A 25039-nucleotide genomic window follows, 5' to 3' on the forward strand; every position below is an offset into this window, starting at 1 on the left:
GGTTGAAGACACTTTAACATGCTTGTCCCAAACATCAAAATTACTAGATTTTCTTCTAAAGTCCTCTGGGAATGTTGGAAGAAACAACCTTAAACAGCAGCAAGAAATATTGAGGTTAGATATAAGGAAGAATTTTTTTTAACTGAAAAAGCTGTGACTTAGGAAGGATGGAGAATTTCAGGACCCCTTCCAGCTCCAAATCCGATGACCCGATCTGTTTCTCTGGAGTCTGGATTCTCTGGTGTCTGATATATTTTCTGAGAAGTAAGAAGACACACAAGACAAGCTCCAAATCCACAGAACCACAGAGCTATAGCATGTTCAGGCTGAAAAGGACCTAAGCAATCCCCTCATTTGACAAATGAAGAAACTGAGGCAAGAATAGGGAAGGAGGTTGCATGAGGTCATCACTAGAACCCAGGCCTACTGACTTGTGGTCCAGCATTCTTTCCACTTTTCCTTCTTCTTGCTCTTGGCATATTTGCTTTGGCCACTGAATTCCTGGGTATGGGTCTATAGTCAATTCTCAACCCTGATGAGTATATGGTAAAATGACTCTCTGAATTTGCAGATTTGCCTTTTGAGACCACCTAGTTCCTTTTAGGCTCTGTACTTTTAATTTGACTTACTACCACCGAGTTGAGTAGTAATTGATGATTACAGTATCCTTACACATGGATCCCTAAAGAAGTAGATCGGAGTAGGCAATTGATAAATGTGTGTTGCATGATTGATCACTGCATATGATCCAGTCATTTTGCACGGAAGCTAATACCACTCTCTACTTAACACATCAAAGAAATTTGACAGTAATTGGATCTGATTTGCTACTGGAAGTGGCCAAGGTGAGAAGAGACATCTGCTTTAGAATGCCGTCTCTTCTGGCTCTTTGGTCTTTCTTTTTCTCCTCCTTGAGTCTCCCTGGCTTGTTTAGTGTGCCAAAGTGATAGACTGTAACTTCCCTCTGCCTGCCCCACTTTGGGAAAACTTTGACCTACTTAGAGGTAAACATTTTTGGAAATGGAGAAAACCTGGACTGGTTTGTTTTTAGAAACTCCAGATGCATTCATCTATCACTGTGACAAATAGCTCATCTCCTCCTGTGCTGAGACCAGATCAGTCCCCTGCTTTATTTAGGACTCCTAAAACTATCTCTGCTGCCAACTTGGCCTATCTAACCCTTTGGAATATGGAAATGATACTGCGACTGTTCTATGAAGGCAGCCTCTTTCAACCTGTGTTCATATCCCACATAGTGGTCAGTGGTGCTTTTTTTTTTCCCCTGGGGAATGGAGACGGTACAGGAAAAATTAGACTAGAGCCTAGCTATGGAAATGTTTTTCAAGGATGTGTGAGGAGGAATTTGGGCAATTGCAAAGTAATAACTTGAGAAAATATAATACAAAATATACTTAGAGAATGGTGGGTTCTGTGATGGTTTAGTTATTTATTGCAATAGGGTTGCATTTACAAGGTAAAGACATTTACAAGTCTGGTAGAGGCTCATTCATTTGGGGGGGAGGAATGAAGGGTACCTAGGTGTCTTAGTCGACAGAGTCAAAAAGACTCATCTTTCCCAGTTCCAATTTGACCTCAGACATTTACTAGCTGTGTGACTTTGGACTGAAGTAACTTCATTTAACCTTGTTTGCCTCAGTTTCCCCATCTGTAAAATGGGCTAGAGAAGGAAATGGCAAACCACTCCGGCATCTTTGCCAAGAAAACCCAGCCTCAATATTTCTTTCTGTCCTTAAGGTACTTTTTTCCAACATTCTCAAAAGACTTCATTACCATTTGAGGTCACAAAGAATCAGACACAAATAAAAGATGGCTGAAAAATTCTTCCAGGGTACTATGCTGACAATTCTTGTCACTGCCACTAGATGGTGCTAATTGAAGATGCACATATCCAATAGATATACCCTTACACACAAATAACTTAATTAAGTTTGCTATTAATATCCATGATGCAGCCAGTTATGCAGGGAGGGCCTGAAACAAACTCTTTCTTTTCTCTACCTATTGAAATTCTTTTTCAAAATGCAGCTGAAATACAACCTCCCTCATGGTCCAAACTGGACCCTTCCAAGTCTCTCTTCTTTCTCTTTGCCCTTTTATATTCATTTAATGTTATCCTTAGTTGTATCACAGCTATTTGTGTACAGATTATCCAAATTGTGTACAAGATTATCCAAATATTGGGGCATTGAGAGAGCATTGAAAATGTTGCTCTGCAGCAGAGAATGGGGTCTTATCTTGGGAGCTGTGAACTTGATTTGTCTATTGTCATTATCATTTTGACAATGGTTTTTGATATAATTGGATTTCTTTGTAATCCCTTTTTTTAATTATGCATTTAGAAACATACTAAGAAGGATCCATAGACTTCACCAGACTAAAAGAAGGGTCCATGACACAAAAACAATTAAGAACCTCTAATACAAGTTATGATTCGTCTTTCAAGCTGCACATTTGTTTGCAGTAGATGGTTTAATAGATATGTCAGTTGGACCTTCTGAAATGGGATGTAAAATGAAGTCCCCAGTTTAGAAGGTTGTTGTTGGAGTGGTGAGGCAATAGAAAGGCACAGTCTACCTGAATGCCTCTCCAGCATAAACTCATCTTGTCCAAAACTGAACTCACCATTTTTTTTTTAAATCAAAACCAACCCTTCCTTTCAACTCACAAATTTCTTCCCAAGTTCCAGGCCTGGAAACCATCTTTCTCTCACATTCCCCACATCTAAATTCTGTTAATTCTACATCAACCCCCCCTTACATCCATCCCCACTTTTTAATTCCTACTGCTGCTACCACCTTAGTCTTAATCACTTTTCACTTAAACTGTTGTAATGGCCCCTGACTTTAGGCTCTCCTCTTTTCCAAGTCACCTTTCCCACAGCTGTCATATTAATGTTCCTAATACACAGGTCTAATCAAATCGTTCACCTAAATAAAAAAACTTTCAATGGCTCTCTAAAACTTACAGGATAAAATCTAAGCTCCTTAGCCTGGGAAAGTCCACCAAAATCCAACCTCAATCTGCCTTTCCAGTCTTATTTCATCCTATTCCCCTTTTTTAGTCAGACCAGACTACCAGCTGTTATCTCCTCTTACTTTACACATTCACACAGGTTGTTTTCCATGGCTAAAATATGCCCTATCTTCATCTGTGCCTTGGCCCCCATTTCATTATGCCTTATTGAGGTGTGGAGAACCTGCAGACTTGAGGCCACATGTGGCCCCTAAGGTCCTCAAGTGTGGCCCTTTGACTGAATTCAAACTCACAGAACAAATCCTTTTATAGGGTTTATGTTATACTTCCTTGTATGCATGTTCTTCCAATTCTATCAGATTTTTCCATCTTTGTATTTTGAATGCCTGGCATGGTACCTGGCACATAGGACATCCTTATCATCTGTTTATGGAACAATTGTGTGGTCTTTAAGATACTGAACAAATTTCACAGATGTTAAATATTACATAGTTGACATGTTGATAGCTGCCTAAAGCATGGTGTTTCTTCAGAGGACAGGAAGGTTTGTGAGGAAATCAAGGGGCATGCTTGTCCAAAGATCTTGGGGCAAGAGAATGTCAACAGTGGCTGCTGACAGGCTATCCCCAGGATTTTGACCTGAGATTTTGGTCCACATTTCATTGTTTTTTTCCCCAATTTAGTCATTTATTTTTAGTTTTCAGCATTCATTTCCACAAGATTTTGAGTTACAAATTTTTCTCCATCCCTCCTCTACCCCCCACCCCAGAATACTGAATACCTCTTCCCCTAATCCTCATTGAAAGACCATATTTTCCCCTGAAGCATTATACTCAGTTTTGCTGGGTAGGTGATTCTTGGTCTTAATCCTAGCTTCTTTGACCTCTGGAATATCATATTCCAAGCCCTTCAGTTCCTTAATGTAGAAGCTGCTAGATCTTGTGTTATTCTGATTGTGTTTCCACAATAGTAAAATTGTTCCTTCCTGGCTGCTTGTAATATTTTCTCCTTGACCTGGGAACTCTGGAATTTGGCTATGATATCCCTAGGAGTTTTCTTTTTGGGATCTTTTTCAAGAGGTGTTTGGTGAATTCTTTTTTCTATTTTGCCCTCTGGTTCTAGAATATCAAGGCAATTTTCCTGAAGAATTTCTTGAAATTTCTAGGATTTCTAGGTTCTTTTTTTGATCGTGGGTTTCAAGTAGTCCAATAATTTTTAAATTATCTCTCCTGGATCTATTTTCCAGGTCAGTGGTTTTTCCCATGAGATATTTCACATTGCCTTCTATTCTTTCATTTGTTTGGATCTGTTTAATAGCATCTTGATTTCTCATAAAGTCATTAGCTTCCCATTGCTCCAGTCTAATTTTGAAAGAATTATTCTCTTCAGTGAGTTTTTGAAATTCCTTTTCCATCTGGCAAATTTGGCTTATTAAGTTCTCCTCATTGGCTTTTTGGGCCTCTTGCCATTTGTTAGTCTACTTTTTAAGGTGTTATTTTCTTCAGAATTTTTTTGGGTCTCCTTTAGCAGGCTATTGACTTGCCTTTTTTGAAAATGGAGACTTTGTTTTGGGGGAGGTTGCTTTTTGGAGGAGAGGAGGAAGGGCAATTGGGGTTGTGACTTGCCCAAGGTCACATGGCTAGTGTCAAGGTTCTGAGGCTGGATTTGAATTCAGGTCCCCCTGACTCCAGGGCCAATGCTGTATTCACTGCGCCACCTAGCTGCCCCGTTGACTCGCTTTTCATTATTTTCTTGCATCATTCTCATTTCTCTTCCCAGATTTTCCTCCACTTTTCTTACTTGGTTTTCAAAATCCTTCTTGAGCTCCTCCATGGCCTGTAACAATTCATATTTTTCTTGGAAGCTTTTGATGCAGGAATTGTGACTTCATTGTCCTCCTCCAGTTCCATGCTTTGATCCTTTTTGTCCCCAAAAAAGGATTATATGGTCTGATTGTGCTTCCTCATCTTACCAGTTACTTGATTTTTGAGCCCTTTGCCACGGTAGAACTCTGCTTACAGAATGGAGAGAGCTTTGTCCCAAATTGCAGGGGTTTTTCAGCTGCCAGAGCTATTAGTTGGGCTCCCTTTCTATAGTCCCCACAAGCTCTGGCTCACTGGTCACACACCCCAGGACCACCACCCAAGATCACAATCCAAATCCAGGCAGGTCAAAGCAAATGTGACTAAATTCTGAATGGTCACTTGGTCCCCCTACAATCTGCAGGCCAGGAGCTCTGAAAGCAGCCATGTGCCACCACCTCCGGCCACTTCTAGCCCCAGGGGCAGGGACTGGACCATGCTATTCCTTCACCCTTACAACAGAGTTCCTGACTGACCTTTTATTTTCTCTTTGGCATTTATGGGTTGAGGAGTCCGGAAACCACCATAGCTGCTAATGATTCCCTCTCCTGAAGTCTGCTCTGGCCAGTCTGGGCACTGATAGGGGCCACCCTGGGGCTGGAACCTTGGCTCATGAGGGACTGAGCTTGGCTCCCAGTGCTTTGCAATAGACCTTTTCTGTCAGCCTACCAGGCTGCTAGCAGGAGCTTTGTTATTCTCTGTCTCTTTGGGGGTTCTGTAGCTTTAAATTTTGTTTTTGAGTCATTTTTTACAGGTATTGGAGATGGTTCAAACTGGAGCCCACACCAAGTTTATGCTTTTACTCCACCATCTTGGCTCCGCCCCATCCACTTTTCATTGTTACAGAACTGTCCAAGGTCCTCAGTATCTTGATGAATGGAGGGCTACCAGGGGGAGGGACTACCAGAGAGAATGCTCTTTTGAATCCTCAGCTATGGGAATGTCATAAGTGGGATACTGACCTTTGAACACTATCTATAATTGAGAGTGACACATATATATGTGTATATATATTATATATGTGTGTATATACTGTATAGTATATGTTTGTATACATGTGTATATACATATGCATGCATTATGCATGTATGTATGTATGTATGCATCTTCTGGTCAAATAAGAATCCCTGCTTAACCTGAAAGTCATATTCCTTGGATCTTTGTTTCTGATAGTCCATGAAATTTGGGGCCATCTCAGCAATATGTGTTGGAAGTGACTGAAGAAGTTGAATTTCTTGATCTATAGCTTCACTATAAGAGGGGAATGATGGTGGTGGGGATGTTTTTTTAAAGCATATGTCATATTGTGCATAGTCTGAGTTAGCCTTTTGAATGTAAGAGTGAATAAATGAATGAATGAATGAAAAGCTTTCATAAGTGCTTACTATGTGCCAAGGTCTATGTTAGGCACAGAGGATTAGGGAGGAAAGAAGATAGTCTCTGCTGTCAAGAAGTTGGGGGAGATTATACACACATATGTACATATGTGTGTGTCTGCAATGCAGGGGTCCTAAGAGTTTCAGCTGAAGGTCAGATGGCAAAACCCAGGAGTCTTCAGAATGCATGGGATGACTATTCAACAGGGAAAGGATCATGGTAGAGGTAGCTGGCCACTTTGGGGAAAGGGGGATTGGGCCTAAGGTTAGAGATGAAAGTGAATTCTGGGCTTCCTCTTTCAGGGATAGAGATATGGAGGTTAGGGTTAAGACAAAAGGGGAAAAGAAGCAGCACATTGGTAAAAAGGATGGAAGGGTGGCATAGCAAAGGAGGGAGTGGCTGGTAGATTGTCCCAATTGGTATCAATCTCACCGATACCCTCTAGGTACCTCATGGAGTTTGTGATGGGGGAGATAAAGGGGAATTCCTACTTAGGTGCAGCTCTGGATAGGGCCTTTTCCCAAGTATGAGATACCCAGTGGTAGAGGAGAGTTTTCCACTTAAAACTATCTTCAGATATATTCCGTGGAAGCCTGCTATGGGAAGAGAAGGGGGAACAAGGTTCCTGCTTGTGGGAAATAGATGAAGAGTGCAAATAGAGGGCACAGGTACTTCTGATGGACAATTTAGGGGTGACAGAAAGTAGGGAGAGGGATAATATAGCTGGAAATGGGCCCATACTTGCTACTGAGAATGTTGAGTGAGCAGAACAAATGTACAGTTCAGTTGAGTTGGACACAGTAGTAAACCCAGTTGAGGTTGGGAGATGCAGTCTTGATTGTCCTTCTATTTATGCCTTATTATGCTGTATGGGGGTATTCACAGATGTATGTGTTGTTGGGAGATTGTGACTTATGCTGTCCCAGAACCTGATACATGGCATGCATCAGTATAAGAGAAGTCATTCCTAATGAAAGCTCTGGTCGCTTCCAGTCTGGTCTTACTTATTTGATTTTAACCACCTGAGCTTACTCTCAATTTTCTGTCTCTAGAAAATAGTGCCAGCAGAGCAGCATTAACTGAAGAGAGCAGCTTCTATCTTATCTTCAGCAGATATTTTGTCTTTGAGAGGTGGATCATTTATTTCCTTTCCTACTGTGAGGCTCTGGTTGATAGCTAAGGAAAGGACAAAAATTTACAAGCCCTCCTGAGGCTTTAAGCGTTTCACAGAGATAGATAAATAAATAAATATGTAGGTAGGTAGACAAACAGATATGTAGGTAGGTAGATAGGGAGAGAGACAGAGATGAAAGATAGGAAGAGAGCATTTATTAAGTACTTACTATATACACAGCATTGTAATAAGCACTGAGGCCACAAATACAAGCAAACAAGACTGTCCCTGCCTTCAAGGAGCTTACAATCTAATGGTGGAAGACAATATAAAAAAGGAGAAAGCTGGAAAAGTGGGGGAGTGAAAGGAGGGAGGTCCCTGGGGCATGATGAGGAGGCAGCAGTGGGGAAGTGGAGTAGAAGACTGGTCCCTAGCAAGATAAAGTGCCAGGAGCCCCAAGGGTGGAGTCCCAGTTTCCAGAAGGGTGAAGAAGGGTGGATAGGAAGCACTGGTGGTCCATTGGCATCAGAATAGGATGTAACATGTCATCTAACAGATGTCATCATTGATGGCCAGTAGCTTCCAATCCCAAATGTTATAGTTTTTTTATTTTGTTCAGCTGGTTTTAGCCACCACTGATAGAATACCAAGGTTGTTTGTGCCCTGGCATTGTGAGAAAATGGCTCTGATGGCCTATCAGGTGGTTTTGGTGAGGAGTTGTACTGGGTACAAATGAACCAAGAATCTATCAGAAATAAAAATCTGTTTGTAGTTGTTTATAAATAGTTTGGGCTATTGGTATCCACTGAAAGTAAGTTGTTTATTTTTTTTTATCAGTATGGCAATGGGTACCACAATGTCATAAAATACTTGGGTGAATACTTCAATCAATCTGTGATCTCATCAGTAAAAGTATGTCCTTCAGCCTATGTCCTCCCGTAAATCTTCCATAGGAGGTCCAACCAGCATCCTTCCACTAGATAAGAAATGATTGATCTGGGGTCCAAAGACAACACTTCTCCCAAGGTGTCTGTGAATTTGGATGAGAAAAGAAATTACACCCTGTGTTCAATATAATTATTTTCTTTTGCAGTCTTATGGATTTTATTTTATGCATTTAGAAAAATACTTCTGAGAAGTGGTCTATAGGTTTCAGCAGACTGCCCAAGGGGTCCGTGACATAAATGAGGTTAAGAATTCTTCTGATTCTTTGGCATTAACAATCTGCTATTGCTAGCTCTTACTACATGTCTGACCCTCCTTTTCTAATCATAAATCCCTTTGATGATATATCTTTAGTGCCACTTCTGGTGTCTTATTCCTTGATAATGTACTGTAGCCTTTTTATCCCCACTGGGCATCACTGCATTGCCTTTTGTGTGACCTTTAACCTTAATTCTTCCAAAACTATTTAAGATCCAATCATTCATATGTATACAGCTTTGTCAGAACAACATTAGTGTTATAATAATGAGCCTTTATTGAAGAGAGAAACTTGGGCTCAATTAAAGTTATTGCCCAATTTCCCAAAGGTGATACAGTAAATACCCTTCCTCCTACTAAATTAGAGGCCCAGCCTGCTGTCCATGTGCACTTTTTACCCAAGATACATGCACCAATGGACTAGTTTTTTGGTTCATCTATCCAGCTGCCTATCATAGTCTAATTAATAAGTGTTCATTATCCATTTGGCTTTTCTGATGTATTTGGTGAGACTAAACTCTTTAAAATGATTGGATTTCATTTAATAGGCTCTGCATATTGTGGGCCTTAATGTAGTCTGCACAAAGTCATCCTCAGAGGGGAGTGTCTGTGAGGCCTCATGTTCTGTAGGGAATCCTTTCATTTGGATTCTGCATTGAACATCCTTCATGAGAGTGGCAGACACCTTTGCTGAACATATGTCTCCATTTTATACTTCATGCTAGCTTGGGTAGCTAGCACAGTATAGTGGAAAGTGCATTGGCTTTTGAGTCATGGATCTTGGATTCAAATCCCAGTTCTGATGTTTACTAGTCATATGATCTTAGGCAAGTAACTTATCCCTCCTGAATCTCAGTTTCTTCATTTATAATGAGGGGAATTGGGTTGGATGAACTCTGAGATCTGTTCCAATGCGAGTTCTATTATTCTCACTTGATATTAATGATCAGACAGTGGTCAAGTAAAGTTGTATCTTTCAAAGAGTCTTAGATAATTTTGACATATTGAAGGGAGATACCTTATAAAAGGAGAGCCTTTAAGTTGGTATTTTGTTCTATCAAGTGCCCTTCAAGAGTCAACAAGCAGCAATCACAATATTTTCTGCATTTTTCAGCCAATGGTCTCACTGGATGTGATCTGTTATAGAGTATCGTTTGTGAAAGCCTGCTATTTTTTCTTTCTCATATCTTCATCAAAGATGTCCTTGAGATGTGTTTAGATTAATCTGTTAAAATTTTTAGAGAAATATTAAAGGGAGCAACCTTCTCAATCACCATTTTTTGCCCCAGTAATGGCATATATGTTTAACCCCCAACATTTGATATCCTTCCCTCTTTTAGATAGCTTGAGAATCAGTCCCTAAATATCCTCAAAATTGTGTCACCTCGGAGCGGCTGGGTGGTGCAGTGAATAGAGCACTGGGTCTGGAGTCAGGAGGACCTGAGTTCAAATGCAGCCTCAGACACTTAACGCTTACTAGTTGTGTGACCTTGGGCAAGTCACTTAACCCCATTTGCCCTGCCTTTCCCCTCCAAAAAAGCAAAAAATAAATAAAGTTGTGTCACCTTGAAAACATACATAACTCCTCTGTTCATACTGGTCTTCTCAGGCTGATCTTCCTATATTTGCTTATTTTAGTTCCATTTCTACTTCCCTATCATTAACAGAAAAAATATTTCTTATAGAAAATAGCTATTTTTCATTTTTTGTTTAATGTCTTTCCAAGCTCATTATTAGATGTTCCCAAGATTATCACACCAAGCTTTCAGTAAGCTTGTTTTTCCCCTATAGGGCTTTTCTCTGTTTTGTGAAATAATATTGGTCATAATCTTCCAACATTCTCATCTGTAAGATATTGCGAATGAGTTTTTGTTCTATATATTGGTGGCCCTTGACTGCAATATCTTTTCACTTCAAAAGAAGAGCAAGAATTTGATGGATGAGAAATTTAAAATTGGTTTGGCCTTCACACTGAAGCTGTTGGTTTCATTAGCAGTCTGTGTCAGTGACTGTCTCTTCATCCATTTCACATTTGGTGAGGCATCAATAGCTTGTTTAAATAGTTCGGGTCAGAAATGTTTTGATTGTATGCCATGAACTCATCTTAGTTTTAATCTCTTTTATAATTTGATCTTTCTTCTAATAAGTAAATAAATGGTACATAGTCAACTGATTTGAAAATGACTTCCACATTTATAAATAAGTGTTTCTTACCTAAGACATAATCATTTTACTTAGAATAGTGATGTACATCATATTGGAAGTCTCATAACTCTTTATTCACGATACATAGTATTTAGACCTTTGAGTTATTTTTCCTTAATCCTGAGTCATATTTTCCAATGCATTTTTCTACCACTTCACTCCCTTTTATATTGAAGACACTGTATATATGTTGGTTTAATTCAGAAAATCACAGTTTGTAATATAAGTTTTTCCAGTCCTTGGACTTACCATACTGTACCCTTCCTTCCTATGTCCCTGTTCTACTGAGTTTATAAAAAGTCACTGAGTTGAAGGAGAAAGTTTTACTTTTGCATAGAGGGGCTCTTCTTGGAGACTTTAGAAATGTACTTAGCCTTGGGCACAGAAAGAACCAATATATTCTCAATGCATGCTTCAATTCTTCAATGGATCTTTGATCCCATGTAGATATTCCTACCTGAATACATTTTGCAGTCCATCCATGCATGTCCATCCTATAGGACTCTCTCCCATATCATCTGATAAGTTCATGGGAGATCACCCATTATGCTGAGACTTCCCTTGCTTTCTCTTGACATTGTAAGCATGCCAGTGGAGCATGGTTGGTGCTTTATCTGTTATCCATCCACCTTCCTTCACTGCATTTCTTTCCATTATTTCTTATTTGTAATGTGCTACAACCTACTAACAGCCACCATGCCCTGGGTAATAATACTCATTTTCAGTTCTTTGGAGAATGTAGTGTGCTATGTCTGGCAGCTATACTGAAAATCCCAAAGGCCTTTGTTCACAAGCTGTTGGAATATTGCAAAGGTATTAAAATTCTAAATAGCAAGTACAGATGTCCACCATAATATCTATATTAGGTACAGAAGGAAGTTTTTCGTTTTTTTAATCAACTGTGACCTAGGAATTAATTTCCTCTTCTCACATTTCTTCCGTCACCCCAATGAAGATTGGGACACCAGCTAGGAATGTGCAAGAGGCATTTAAACCAGCTGTAAATTGTCATCCTAGAGGTATTCCTCTAAAAATGTCTAACTTCAGACTTAAAGAATAAATAGGACTGCAGGCCTGTCATTGTGTTTTATTTTGTTTTTCTGCTAGGTTTTATTTTGGCGGGGGGGGCAGTTCCTTGAAAGCATGTACTGGGGTGGTTTAGGTTCCTTCCTGGTACCAGAGTATTTGTGGTCATTCAACTTCTTAGATGATACCTTACCAGTAAAGACTTTCTTAAAAGGTCATTGATGTTGACTGCCTGCTCAGTTCTAGATGGAAAGGCACCTTTTTTGGTAGCATAAAGACTGAAAGCATCAGCTTCAAATGATATCAGAGATCCTTGGGATGTCTTCCTAGGATGGCCAAGAATTATAATATCCTAATTAGCTCAAAATAGAGGAATTCCAAATGGCCTTGGGGCACTAAGACAAACAGAAGGATTACCATTCCAATGAAGCTGCATCAATCAGGACCAAATCTGTCTAATGGTAGAATGAGACACCTATTTCAATCATATGAGTCTGATCTCCCCTCCAAACACTTGGGTCAGTATCCTTTCATCAAGGAGGTTTCTTAGGTAAGGATAAGCAGCATGCAGGGACCCAGAATGAAGCTGATTTGGCTTTGCTTTCAAAGATTGCCCTGAGATCAACTCTAAAGCAACAGAACAGGCTGAGGTCAGAAAGTATGGTGCCTTAACCTAAGAGTCCAGAGACAAAAGGATGCACAAAGAACTCCCAAGCCATGGCAATGAATAGGACCAGATGCTAGGACAGGGCCAAGTGAGATGAGTCAAGTAGCCAGAAGCGTAGGCGGAATGGATGGGAGAACTGGAGACCCAACCAGATAAGCATGAAACAAACTTAGACAGATGGAGAGCAAATGAAACAGGTTGCTTTACATGTGCCCATTGGAACTTCCTCTTAATGCCAAGTTGGAAAATATAACTCTTATTCCTTATTCCTTAAAGGACCAAACTTTGCTAAAATTTGGGAACTAGACTCTAGCTTCAATTCAGGCACTCTCATAATTAGTGTCAAAATATTCTCTATAGTAACCCTTCCACAAGGAAGGGTCCGGATGTTAAAGGTGGTCTAGGAGTGCCAATTTATTTCCCAGGTTATTTAGCATCTCAGCCCATGATTAAATAAATTCACCTTGGAAGACTTATCAGATTTGGGAATCACAGGACCATTGGTCTATCATCAGAAGAGACCTCAGAGACCACCTAGCCCAACCTCATCATTTTACTGTTGAAGAAGTTGAATCCCATGGAGGTTAAGTGATTTCTTTGAGGTCATATAGGTAGTAAGTAAAGCAGATGGCAGTGCAGTGAATAGAGCTCTGGACCTGGAGTCAAGAAGACGAGTTCAAGTCCAGCCTCACAAGCTGTGTGACTTTGTGGAAGTTGTTTGACCTCTGTCTGCCTCAGTTTCCTCAACTATAAAATGGGTATAATAATAACACTTCCCACAGTGGTTGTGAGGAGCAAATGAGATCTTCACACAATTTGAATAGCATTTAGCACAGTGCCCGGCATATAGTAGATACTTAATAAATACTAGTGATGATGATGATGGTGATGATGAGGATGATGATGGTGATATAGTAGAATTAATAGTAGTAGTGGTGGTGATGGTAGTACTAATAGTAGTAGTAGTAGTGGTAGTGGTAGTAGTAGTAGTAGTAGTAGTAGTAGTAGTAGTAGTAGTAGTAGCTGGTTTTGAATCTAATTCATCTGACTGCCTAACAAGTGTTCTTTCCATTTCACCACACTGTCCCATTTTGTGACCATCTGTGGCCATGGTGTGAGATTACTTCAGGGTATATACTGCTATGACAGGATGTCAAGTGACAGCCAGGCAAGGGTTACATGCTGATGTCAGAACCAGGGAGGCCCAGCAGTAGTAATGGTCACCAGAGGTCAGGAATCCAGGTAGGCATGCTGACGGCTAGTGGCTTTGCAATTAGAAGGGGTCATTACAAGCAATGGATTTGGATTTGGGACATGAAGGCAGTCAGGGTACTAGAAAATGAATTTGATACTAAGTTAGGTTTCTGGCTCAGCTAGAAGCTTCTTAAATACTTTTTGTAGGGTGGGAATGAACTTCAGGAAACAGACAGCCCTGATCCCATAGGCAAGTGACTCTACATTCCAGAAAAGAAGGAAGTGGTAGCAGACAAAAATAGAGCCTGACAGTAAGTCCTTACTTGAATGAATGTGCTGGACTGTTGTGATTCCAATAAAGCTACTGCTCCATACTTAATCTAGCTCAAACTGAAAAAGCAAGCCCCAAATGATTGTCTTTCTCCTAAATGTAGGGAAGTGATTAGCTAAGTGTCATTATTTGCATCTTAGATATGGAGTCAGAGGACCTTGGTTCAAATCTTGACTCCATCACTTCCTACCCATGTGACTTTGGGCAGGAAGGTACTTCATGGCTAGGCATCAATTTTCTCATCTCTAAAATGGGGAGATGGGACCAGATGAGCTCTGAGGTCCTTCCAACTCTAAATCTATTATCTTATTATCTTCTCCATGCTCTAAACTTACCCCCTCGTCCAATGGATGAGTTTCCTATGGTTTGTAAATCCCTAAAGATTCTAAAAGACCTTTCTAAACTCAGGTTCTAGATATTAAGTGGAGAGTACCAAAAGAACAATATGCACAACAAATGTTATAAGGTCAGAAACCAAAATGAATGTTCAAAATTGTTTTTGCATGTCATTAGGGGGAAAATAAAATATTCAAAAAGAAAAAAATCATCCACATCTTTTTTTTTAAATGCCACACACACACCCAAAAAGTAAAAGGTCAGAAACTACCATATTTTACCACACGATTGTCACAGATTTTATGCCGAATTTTTGCAAAAGGTTGGGATGGGATCATTATGCGAAGCTTCATTTGTGCTGGTGTTACTTAAAAATCATTTATCATTAAACTTTCTTTAGTGCAAGTTTGGGATGCACAGAATACTCATGAATATACATTAAAATTGAATATTGACAATGTGTGTACACTGAGAATTCTAGGCCCACGGCTCACAATGCATGAGAGGTGAATGTGTATCTATATGCCACTGGTGAATAGGTTGCTACTGTTTATCTTTTTTTTTTTTTTTGGAGGGGAAAGGCAGGGCAATTGGACTTGCCCAAGGTCACATGGCTAGTAAGTGTTCAGTGACTGAGGCCGTATTTGAACTCAGGTCCTTCAGACTCCAGGGCCAGTGCTGTATTCACTGTGCCACCTAGCCGCCCCCTTTTTATCCTTTAAGCAGCATGGCGAACAGAATCATACAATGTGACAATTACGTGATGAAAAGTTGCAAACTAATTTTTGGACTGAAAAAACAGGGTGTGACGATTATGTGGTGACAATGATTATGTGATGAAATATGGTATTTCTAACCAGATAGTCCATTAAGTGAAGGTGGTAGGTTAGCAAACAAGGCTTGTAGCATGGTATAATAGAAAGAGTATTGACCTTGAAATCAGAGGTTGTGGGCACAAATCCTACCTCTCCCTTTGTGTTTTTTGGCAAGGCATGCAACCTTCCTAGACTTCAGTTTCCTCGTCTATAATATGAAGGGCCATCTATAATTGAATGGGCCTTAGGGGTCCCTTCTAAAACTATGATCCTATGTTAGGTTGAAGTAAATGTTTTGTGTTGGTGACTAGTGAAAGATAAGCCAGGTATTATTAGCCCTGGATAGATTGCAGAGAGCTTTGAGTGCAGGGCTAAGGACTTTGGATTTTATGAAAGTTTTTGAGGAGGATACTGACAAGAAAGCAATATTTTAGGAATATTATTTTGGCAGTCATATGCAGGGTGGATGGGAAGGGGTCAGAGAGATAAGTTGGGATACCAGACTTGAGGGGATGAGGGAAGAACTAGGGTGGTAATAATGGCAAGAAATGGATGAAAAATATTTGGGAGGAAAAATCGACAGGATTTGACATCTGATCAAATAGGGGCTGATCAAGAAGGGATTATGAGGACTGAAGTAAGAAACAAGTAAATAAAAATCCAGAGCTTGGGAAATTATATTGGCAGTGCCACCTAGACAGGGAAGTTGGGAGAGGGAGCCAACTTGGTAGGGGGTGGGGGAGAGGGGGGAGGGAATGTGCAAATAACTTTTAGGTTACAAAATTCTTTATAAATTGTACCATTTGATCATCATTAACAATTCTGTGAGGTAGATAATATTTGAACCTACAAGTTGGCTATACTATGGGAGATTTGGAAGACGTGTATGTATTCAAACAGAGCACTGGTTTTCTATAGTTATTTACAATTTCAAGGTCTTATTATTAAAGGCAAACTTTATTTATTTTGAAAATTCTATAGTTACCATGCTATGTAAGCTGGGTAAGTAAGCTTCTATTAAATACATTTATTTATACTTTTTATTTTATTTATTTATATATTTTATTTTATTTTTAAATTGTCTATTATATGCTAGGGATTTTGTTAGGTGACTAGATACACAGTACTTATGGGAGGTAGTATGGTATAATGGATAGGACACTGGACTAGGGTTAAGAAGATTTGTGTTCAAATTCTGCCTCAGATTCTTTTTAACTGTGTGACTTCATGATGTAAAATGAAGGTGTTGGCATCCAGAGCCAACCATATCTAGCTTTGAATACTGTATATGATCCTATAACATGAGAAGTAGTATGTCATAAAAAGCAGGACACTGGGGCTGAGGTCAGGAGAACCTAGGTTAAATCCTGTCTCACATAGTTGATGGGGTGTAGCTCTGGGCAAGTCACTTACCTTTTCTGGACCTCAGTTTCTACAGCTACAAATCTGCAAAGGGGGTGGACTCAATAATCTATATATAATGTTCCTAAAGTCTGTGTCCAAGGGTAAGAGGAGCAGGGGATCTAAAGAACTAGGGAAATCAGAAAAGGCCTCTGACAGAAGGTGGAAAGAGTCCTGAATTAAGAAGGGGTCAGGGCGTCTGAACTCTGGCTCGACTACTTAAAGGCCTGAGACTCTGTGTCTCAGTTTCCTCAGCTGTAAATAAAGGAATGAGATTTTCTAATGGTCCTCCTTATTTTGACTCCTGTAGCCCTTAGTGTGCTGGGATGAAGAGCTGGTCTGCCGCTCTCTAGCCTGACCCCTGCAATAGCAGATTATTGGGTTGGGGCTGGGCATAGGGCAGATGCAGAAAGGGCCTTGAATTATCCAGACCCACGGCAGTTCTCCACTGCTGCTGGTGCATGCAGCCACAGCCAACGGTTGCATAAGGTTCAGTGACAAGTCCCTGGCAGAGGACGCCGGCACAGCTGGAATTAGAGCTCCTCCCCCTGCTCCTTTGGCCCTCCCCCTTCTCTCTCCAGAGCCTCCTCCCCTTCTCCCCAAAGGTGGCTGGCTCACTTTCCCTGTAAGTCAGAGTGGCCGGGGAGACTGGGAGAGAGGGAGTGCGAGCTGGCTGCCCGCCCGCCAGGCTTCCTCTGTGCAGTCTCGGGCTGTGCCGGGTCCTGGCTAGGGGCCCCCTGCCATGCAGGCGCTCTAGGGGGTGGGGGGCAGCATGAAGGGGGGCGAGCGCTCTTACTCCCGATGTCCTGCGGTTTCTTGGTTTCTTTCAAAGTGCTGCTGCTGCTGCCCTTGCAGAGGTGAGAGCAAACCCGGGCTCGGGGCATATGGGGGGGAGGGCTGGTCTTGATTTTGCTAGTTGAGCTACGCTAGGGTTGTGGGACGAAGGTACTTAGATAGTGGATCTGGGGAAGGGACTGGAAAGGACAGAGAACCGAGGTTGGGGAAGGGTGAGGGGCGTGTCTAGCACTCCGCCTCCGTGTGACTCCCTAATTAAATGCTCTCTAGGTGATATTGAAACTTAGCTCCTTCTCTCTCTCTCCCCCCCCCCCCAACTTTGGGAAGCTGCAGCTAGTGAAATGCGTTCCTCTCTGGATTTCTGGGGCCCAGTCTGCGAGAGGGGAGGGACTCCAGTAATGAGTGAAAGGCGTCTTTCTTCTTCTGCGCTTATTTGCATATGGATCCTAACTTCAAGATTTAGCATATGACTCTGGGCTGCTGGAATGTGCTTGACACTTGTCGCCTCACCGGGAACTATTTTTGATCAAGCGACAGTTTTCTAATGGGGCACAGGTCCCGGTAGGGCTGCTGCTGTTTTGCAGTACCCGGGCTGAGCTCGGCTTGTTAATTAACTTGAGAACTCTCCTAGCGCGCAATTGAGACTGTATTTAATTATATTCTGTTCATTTTGGGGAAGTTGAGAATACTTGAAGGAAGCTACGTGATCCTACCAAATATTCCTGCAAAGTAGGAGAGTCGTCATTGAGAGTCCCATAGCCTGAAAGAAGGTTATTGGGGTTTGTTTGTTCGTTTTGGTTTACTACTAGGAAACTTAACTGCAACATTCTTGGTCAATTAGAATCAGTAAATATTGCTAACCGCTGTTCGTTTTCACTTTGTAACACCTAATTCAGTCGGTGATGAATTGAGGTGCAGTTGGGCGAGATATAAAATTTCCTTTTCTATTGATTTATAATTCTTTTGATGAATAGTAATTGTTCTATCTTTAAAATGTTTTATTGAAGCCTATTGGTTTTACGATACAGTCGTTTCTGCCAATACACTCTTTGCCGCATCTTAGCCCTCAAAATTGAACTCTACCTTTTAACAAAGAAAAATAACTTTATACAAAAAAAAAAAAAAGATCCTATGAAGAGTTATTGGCTCTTTTTAGAAAGAACTATTCTTTGAGAATCAGTGTACCTCAGTTGTTTCATTCTCTTGTATTTCCAGGTTGCCTTTCCCTTTCCAAAGTCAACCCAAGAATCTCTCCATCCTAGACAGTTTTAAGAGAAATAAGACAAATTCCAAACATTCCCCTCCCCACAACCCCAGTTTGCCATTCACAACCTCAGGGTTGCATCTGCCATTAACTCAATCAAACGGGTCTAAAATAGTATGGTAAAGTCTACAATTCAGTGAAGGGAAAGAAACCTCAGAAAGATCCACTGTTGATTTAAGAGAGATTTAACTGTGAATAGAGGTTTGAAAGGGAATTTGTGTTTTGGGGGAGGGGAAAGAATATAAAGAAACTTGGAAAATGTAGTGGAGTAGAGGAAGAAAGAATATCCATTGGAGCCTGAGTTGATCAGTTTCCTTCAGAAGCTGCCCTGCCAGTCTGAGAGCTTCCAAAACATGGTTTCTAGGGAGTTGGCTTCCTGTAAAAATCCAGAATGTAGATTTTTTTTGGTGGTTCTTATCTAAAGCCCTTACAGCTGCCCTCCTTCAGACCAGATGTATTCTATATGAGCAATCCTGATTGCTCAAAAGGAAAAGTGCCCTGTGCTCTCATCTACTCATTGAGTGTAAATGCCTCTTTTTTCCCTTTCCTTCTTTCCTTCCTTCTTTTCTTTTTTTCTTTTTTGATGCTTCTTTAAGGCCCTCAAGGGAGTAGAAAGGTTGAGGTAGAGAGTAGGTGACAGGCCCATGGGAGTTCCTGCCGAGAATGCCCCTTGTTAAGGGGAGACCTGGTCTAGCCGATGATAAAGGGCTTCCTCCTATTGGCTTTTGGCCCCAGTGCCTCAAACCAGCCCTCTAGGAAGTTTTGTGAGACAAAGGTCAGAGTCATTCGGGTTGCTGGGGAAGAGCCCTAGAAGAGGCTCTCTTTAGAAAGGGAAAGGAGAGATAAGGTGGCCTGCTCTTTCCCCTTCCCCCACCTCACTGCTGGTCATTTCCCCAGCGTCTGGTTATTAGATTACAAGGTGCCTGTCTCCTTAGGGAAGAGAAAGCAGCCTTACTTAATTAGATCACCACCCGGGGTGGGGGGTGGGGGAATCCCATATTAGTTAACTCAGTTCAGGTAAAGGGGTAGGTAGACCACTGGGAGGGGGAGAGCAGGAATGCAAAGTCCTTGGATATTTCTTAGCAGGGTCCTATGAGGAGGGTGAATACTTGCTATCAGTATATCACCTAAGATTCAATTTTGAAGCAGATTAAAAAGATAAGAAAGTCTCTTGAAAAGCTCCATCCTCCTTCAAAATCCTGATGGTGTTATTTGCTGCCTCAGCGACGAAGCCTTAACAGGAAATCCATGTATATTATCAGTATATGGATCAAGTATTTTAAGTGCCTACTGTGTGCCAGACCCTGCCTCATCCCCCCTCTTCCCCCTGGGAAAAGAAAAAGACAAACCATCCCCTGGCCTCACAAGCTTGCATTCTATCAGAGAAACAATGACCACACAAAACAATATACAGAACATTTATACAACACAAATGAGTACAAGGTCATTTATATTGCAGTGGAAAAATCATAAAATAAGACAGTTGGACTAGATGCCCTCTAAGGTTCCTTTCATTTCTACATCTATGACTGTAAGATTGCTAGGATTTCAAAGACCTGATTTCTAATCCTGACTCTGCCATCAGTTTACCTGGTGCGATGCTGGGCATGGCACTTCAGTTGCCTCATTTGAAAAATAAGGGGTTTGGACTGGATAGATCAGGGGTGGGGAACCTACAGCCTCCAGGCCACATGTGGCCTTCTAGGTCCTTGGGTGCAGCCTTTTGACTGAGTCCAAGTTTTACAGAACAAATCCTTTTATCAAAGGGATTTGTTGTGTGAAGTTTGGATTCAGTCAAAGGGATGCACCTGAGGACCTAGAGGCCACAGGTTCTCCACCCTTGGGATAGATGGTCCCTTTTGGTGCTGACCTCAGTTAAGAAGTAATCACTGTGGGTGGCTAGGTGGCACAGTGAATACAGCACCAGCCCTGGAGTCAGGAGGACCTGAGTTCAAATCTGGCCTCAGACACATAAAAACTAGCCGTGTGATTTTGGGCAAGTCACTTAACCCCAATTGCCCTCCAAAAAGCAAGGGAAGGAAGGAAAGAAATAAGGTAAGGAAGGAAAGGAAGGAAAGGAAGGAAGGAAGGAAGGAAGGAAGGAAGGAAGGAAGGAAGGAAGGAAGGAAGGAAGGAAGGAAGGAAGGAAGGAAAGAAGGAAAGAAGGAAAGAAGGAAAGAAGGAAAGAAGGAAAGAAGGAAGGAAAGAAGGAAAGAAAGAATCACTGTAGATGACAGAGCCTGGGAAAAAGAGAAGATCAGGGAGGGTCATTCCAGTCCATTGGTTCTGTTTGCAAGAAGACCTAGGTTTCTTCCCTTTTAGGTGAACCAGTTGTTCTAGTCTGACAGAATGAATTTGAAGGGCCTTTTTAAAAAGCAATAAATAAATAAAGGGAGCACTAGAGACTCCAAGTGTAAAGCAGGGAGGTCTGGGATCTCTGTTCTCTGCTTGGTCATAGAAATGAGTGACTCACTTTACCTGTTCTAGGCCTGCCCTTGGAGGAGCTTGATCATTGAGGTGGTGGGGCTGGTCCCCAGGCTAGTTGAAGGAAGGGAAGAAGGGAGGTGGCTTCTTCAAGGGGAGGATTGCTGGACTGGCTCCTGACACCTGGGGTTTAATTCTGTCTTCTGAGCTTTTGTACAAAAGACAATAGTGATGAGAAAGAAGTTTGAGCTGAGTTCCACACCCACCCTTGAGTTTGATTCACTTTCATGAGGTGTGTTCAGGGCTGCTATAACTAATTCCCATTGAATGATGGGACTCCCCTCCCAGTAACATGGCTCATTGGAAGGTAAATGGACTCTGAAGTCAGAAGACCCAGATTTAAATTCCATCTCCAACATCTACTGAGTGACCTTGAGCAATTTACCTAACTTTGCTAAGCTACATTTCTTCATGTATAAAAGGAGGGGGCTGAATTAAATGACTTTTGAGGATACTTTCATCTCTAGATCTATGATGCTAATCTAGAGGAAGCTAGGCATTGCAGTAGATAGAATGCTGGGCTTGGAGCCAGAAAGACCTGAGTTCAAATCTGTCCTCAGTTATTAGCTGTATGAACCTGGACAAGTCACTTAACCAATCTTAGCCTCAGTTTCCTCAACTATCAAAGGAGGATAATAATAGCACCTTCCTTTCAGGGTTGTTGTAAGGATCAAATGAGATCCTAGCTTGGTACCTGGCATGTAGGAGGCATTTAATAACAGCTCGTTTCCTTCCTTCTTTTCTTCCTTCTACTGGTAAGGTAAACAAGGACAACATGTGTGTTAGTAAGAAATTGTTTAATGTTGCTTTTTTTAAATGCACATTAATCTTATTTTATGTCTTTTGTTTTTACATCACCTTACTATACTAAGATATTCCTCTCACTTCCCCTGCCTAGTAAGCCATCCCTTGGAAGGAAGATTTTTTTAAGGGGGTAGGGGGAGAAAACAGTTCAGAAAAATTGATCAATACATCAAAAGTGTCAGTATTAAAATATCACACACCCATTCTCCCCCACTGCAGAGGAGAGTGAGGGGCTAAATGCATATTTTTAATGCCAAATAATTCTTCCTTCCTTGGCTTACAGGTATTTATTTTGAATTAGGCCAAGTGACACATTAGTGAAAGCTCAAAGTCTCTAATAACAAAAGGACTGGAGTTTGTAATCCTTGCCTTTTGGTGGAGACAGACTAGAGCTGTGATTTCATATAGTATAAGGACTTCCTTCTCCCAATTCACCTTCTGGCCTTAGAGGATTGCTTGGGAAGCTGAGAGATTAAGTGACTTGCCCTCAGTCACACATCTAGTATGTCTTTCATAGATCTAGAGCTAAAAGAGATGCTCCAATCCCACCACCTTATTTTACAGATGAGGAAACTGAGGCCCAGACTTGTCCAAGGTCACATAGGTGGTAAATGACAGAGCCTGAAATTGAGTGTGTATTATCTGACCCAGACCCAGGACCCTTTCCTACTTCAGGATTCGTCAGAGGCAGGATGTGAACTTGGATCTTTCTGAATGTGAGGCCCACTCTTTATCCATTCTGCACTTCTCTCATTCAAACATAGCTTAGGGCAGATACTGCCTTCTCCCAGTTCTATATCATCCACAAGGGCTATGAAGTGACAATTATGAGGAAAATAGAGATTTGCTTCAGTTGACCTTGACTGTCCAAGAAATTCCAGAAACAGTGAAAAAAAGATGGCACTTGGCTGTACTTTTCTCTCCTCCTCTCCAGTGTTTGTGTGAATAATCTCCTATTAGAAGAGTTTGATAAAAGGTGAGAATTTCTACTTGGCTTTGGCAGAGAAGCTGAGGAGGGTTAGAGAAGGAGCAGGTAATTGGGGAGGAAGCAAATAAATGAGTTATAACAGCCTCTCTTAGAAGGTGGACAAAAGGCCATAGGAATGTGATAATGGTAGGCCTACATATGAAGGCTGATTAATCATTGATACAGCACTCAGGGTTGGAGTTTTAGGGTCACTCTGCCTAGCTAGACTTTCAGATAAGCTAGGAGAAGTAGGTCAATCCTAGTTTCCTTATTTGTCTTTAAGAGAAAAATCCCAACAGTCTGCAATAACTGGAAAGACTTAAAGACAAGAGGCCAAGAGCTCCCTGGGGGCAGCAGTCACAGCCTAGGAACATCAAGGGGATAGTGGAGACAGGGCTGAAGAGTCTTTCACCTTATTCTTGTAATCTGGCTCTGAAAGACAGTGCTCAGAGGTGTAGCTGGTCTAGCATACTTGCCATTAACTCCAGGGCAAAACTCATTTCTTCTAAGAAATGTTTCTTGGGGGCGGCTTGGGGGAAGCTAGGTAGTGCAGTGAATAGAGCACCAGCCCTGGAGTCAGGAGGACCTGAGTTCAAATTTGACCTTGGACACTTAACACTTACTAACTGTGTGACCTTGGGCAAGTCGCTTAACCCCCAATTGTCCTTCCATCCCCCTCCAAAAAAAAAGAAATGTTTCCTGAATAACCCCATCTGACCCTTACTACCATCTTTCTCACCTTGTATGTGTATGTTGCCTTATAAATACCTCTAAAACTTTGGCATTTGTACATGTCCTGTCTTCCCTCCCACGTAACCTGCTGGGGCAAGGTCCATTGTCAACCCTCCAATTGCCTGGTTAAGGACTGTGTACCTAGAGAGTACTCAATAGAACTGAGGGAAATGAGGATTGTAATGGGAGTGGGGACTGACCTGAACTAAAATAGTTCAGTCACTAAGAAAAAAGAATACTCATTCCTTTGTCATCTCCAGTGGGTTCACAGTCATTCATAATGTCATGGCTAAAGAGACATGATGACAAAGTGGACACAACATTGGCCTAGAGTCAGGAAGACCTGGGCTCAAATCTACCTTTAACACTTACTATCTCTATGTGACCATGGTCAAGTGAACCTCTCTGAGCCTCAGTGTCTTCCTCTGTTACATATGGCACCCAGCATTTATGTTCTCTGACACCTTCGCTGGTTTTTCAGTTATTGAGAGTTTGTCTGACTTTTAATGATATTTTTATGTACATTGTTTTAGTCATGGATTATATCATTTTTTCCTTTTATTTTTACTGTTCTAAAAGAATTCACCTTTGCTGATGTAAGAAGCCAGTGAAAATGTATTTCATCTTATTTTATTTTGTTTGTTGTTGTTGTTGCCTTTTGGAGGGGGGAAGGCAGGGCAATTTGGGTTAAGTGACTTGCCCAAGGTAACATGCCTAGTAAGTGTTAAGTGTCTGAGGCCAGATTTGAACTCAGGTCGTCTCGACTCCAGGGCTGGTGCTCTATTCACTGTATCACCTGGCTGTCCCATACTTCATCTTATTTTAACTGAAAACTTCAGGAGGCTTGTTCATTCAAAAATATTTCATGAATATGTCCTAGTCAAGTCAAGTCAACAAGCATTTATTAAATGTCTACTATATACCAGACAGGCAGCTAGACTGCTCAGTGGTTAGAGCTCTTGACCTGAAGTCAAGAAGATCTGAGTTCAAATCTTGTCTCAGACACTAGCTGTGTGACCCTGGGCAAGTCACTTAACTTCTGTTTGCCATAATCCACTGGAGGAGGAAATGGCAAACCACTCTAATATCTTTGCCAAGAAAACCCTTGGACAATATTAATGTGCTGTGTTCCACAGGGTCACAAAAAATTGGACGTGACTGAACATCAATCCTAGAAAGAAGGCACTAGCATAAAAGAGATTCAGAAAAGGCTTTTTACAAAAAGTGGTTGTTTAGCTAAGACCTGAAGGAAACCAGGAGGTAGAGATGAGGAAGATGAGCATTTCAGGCATAGGAGACATTTCAAGGAAGTGGATGGAGTTGAGAGATACAGTACCATGTTCATGGAGTTGAGAGATACAGGACCATGTTCATGGAGTTGAGAGATACAGGACCATGTTCGTGGAGTTGAGAGATACAGGACCATGTTCGTGGAGTTGAGAGATACAGTACCATGTTCGTGGAGTTG

General features: G+C 41.3%; 1 protein-coding gene across 6 annotated transcripts in view; it reads left to right on the forward strand.

Moving 5' to 3' along the window:
• The window catches only part of KALRN (kalirin RhoGEF kinase), a 982696-nt gene that overhangs the window by 766995 nt on the left and 190662 nt on the right, over positions 1-25039 (forward strand). For 2 of the 6 annotated variants that reach the window (XM_069064968.1, XM_069064966.1), the window contains exon 1: positions 17111-17382. The exons of the other annotated variants lie outside the window; for them this stretch is intronic. In XM_069064968.1, coding sequence (XP_068921069.1) covers positions 17298-17382 — 85 coding nt within the window. In that variant the 5' untranslated portion in view covers positions 17111-17297. Of the gene's footprint in view, positions 1-17110; positions 17383-25039 lie in introns of those variants that run through there. 6 annotated transcript variants of the gene reach the window in all.

The sequence above is a fragment of the Petaurus breviceps genome, unplaced genomic scaffold (assembly GCF_028583685.1).
Source record: "Petaurus breviceps papuanus isolate PSGF00001 unplaced genomic scaffold, PetGlider_PUasm1.0 90654, whole genome shotgun sequence".
Lineage (NCBI taxonomy): Eukaryota > Metazoa > Chordata > Mammalia > Diprotodontia > Petauridae > Petaurus > Petaurus breviceps.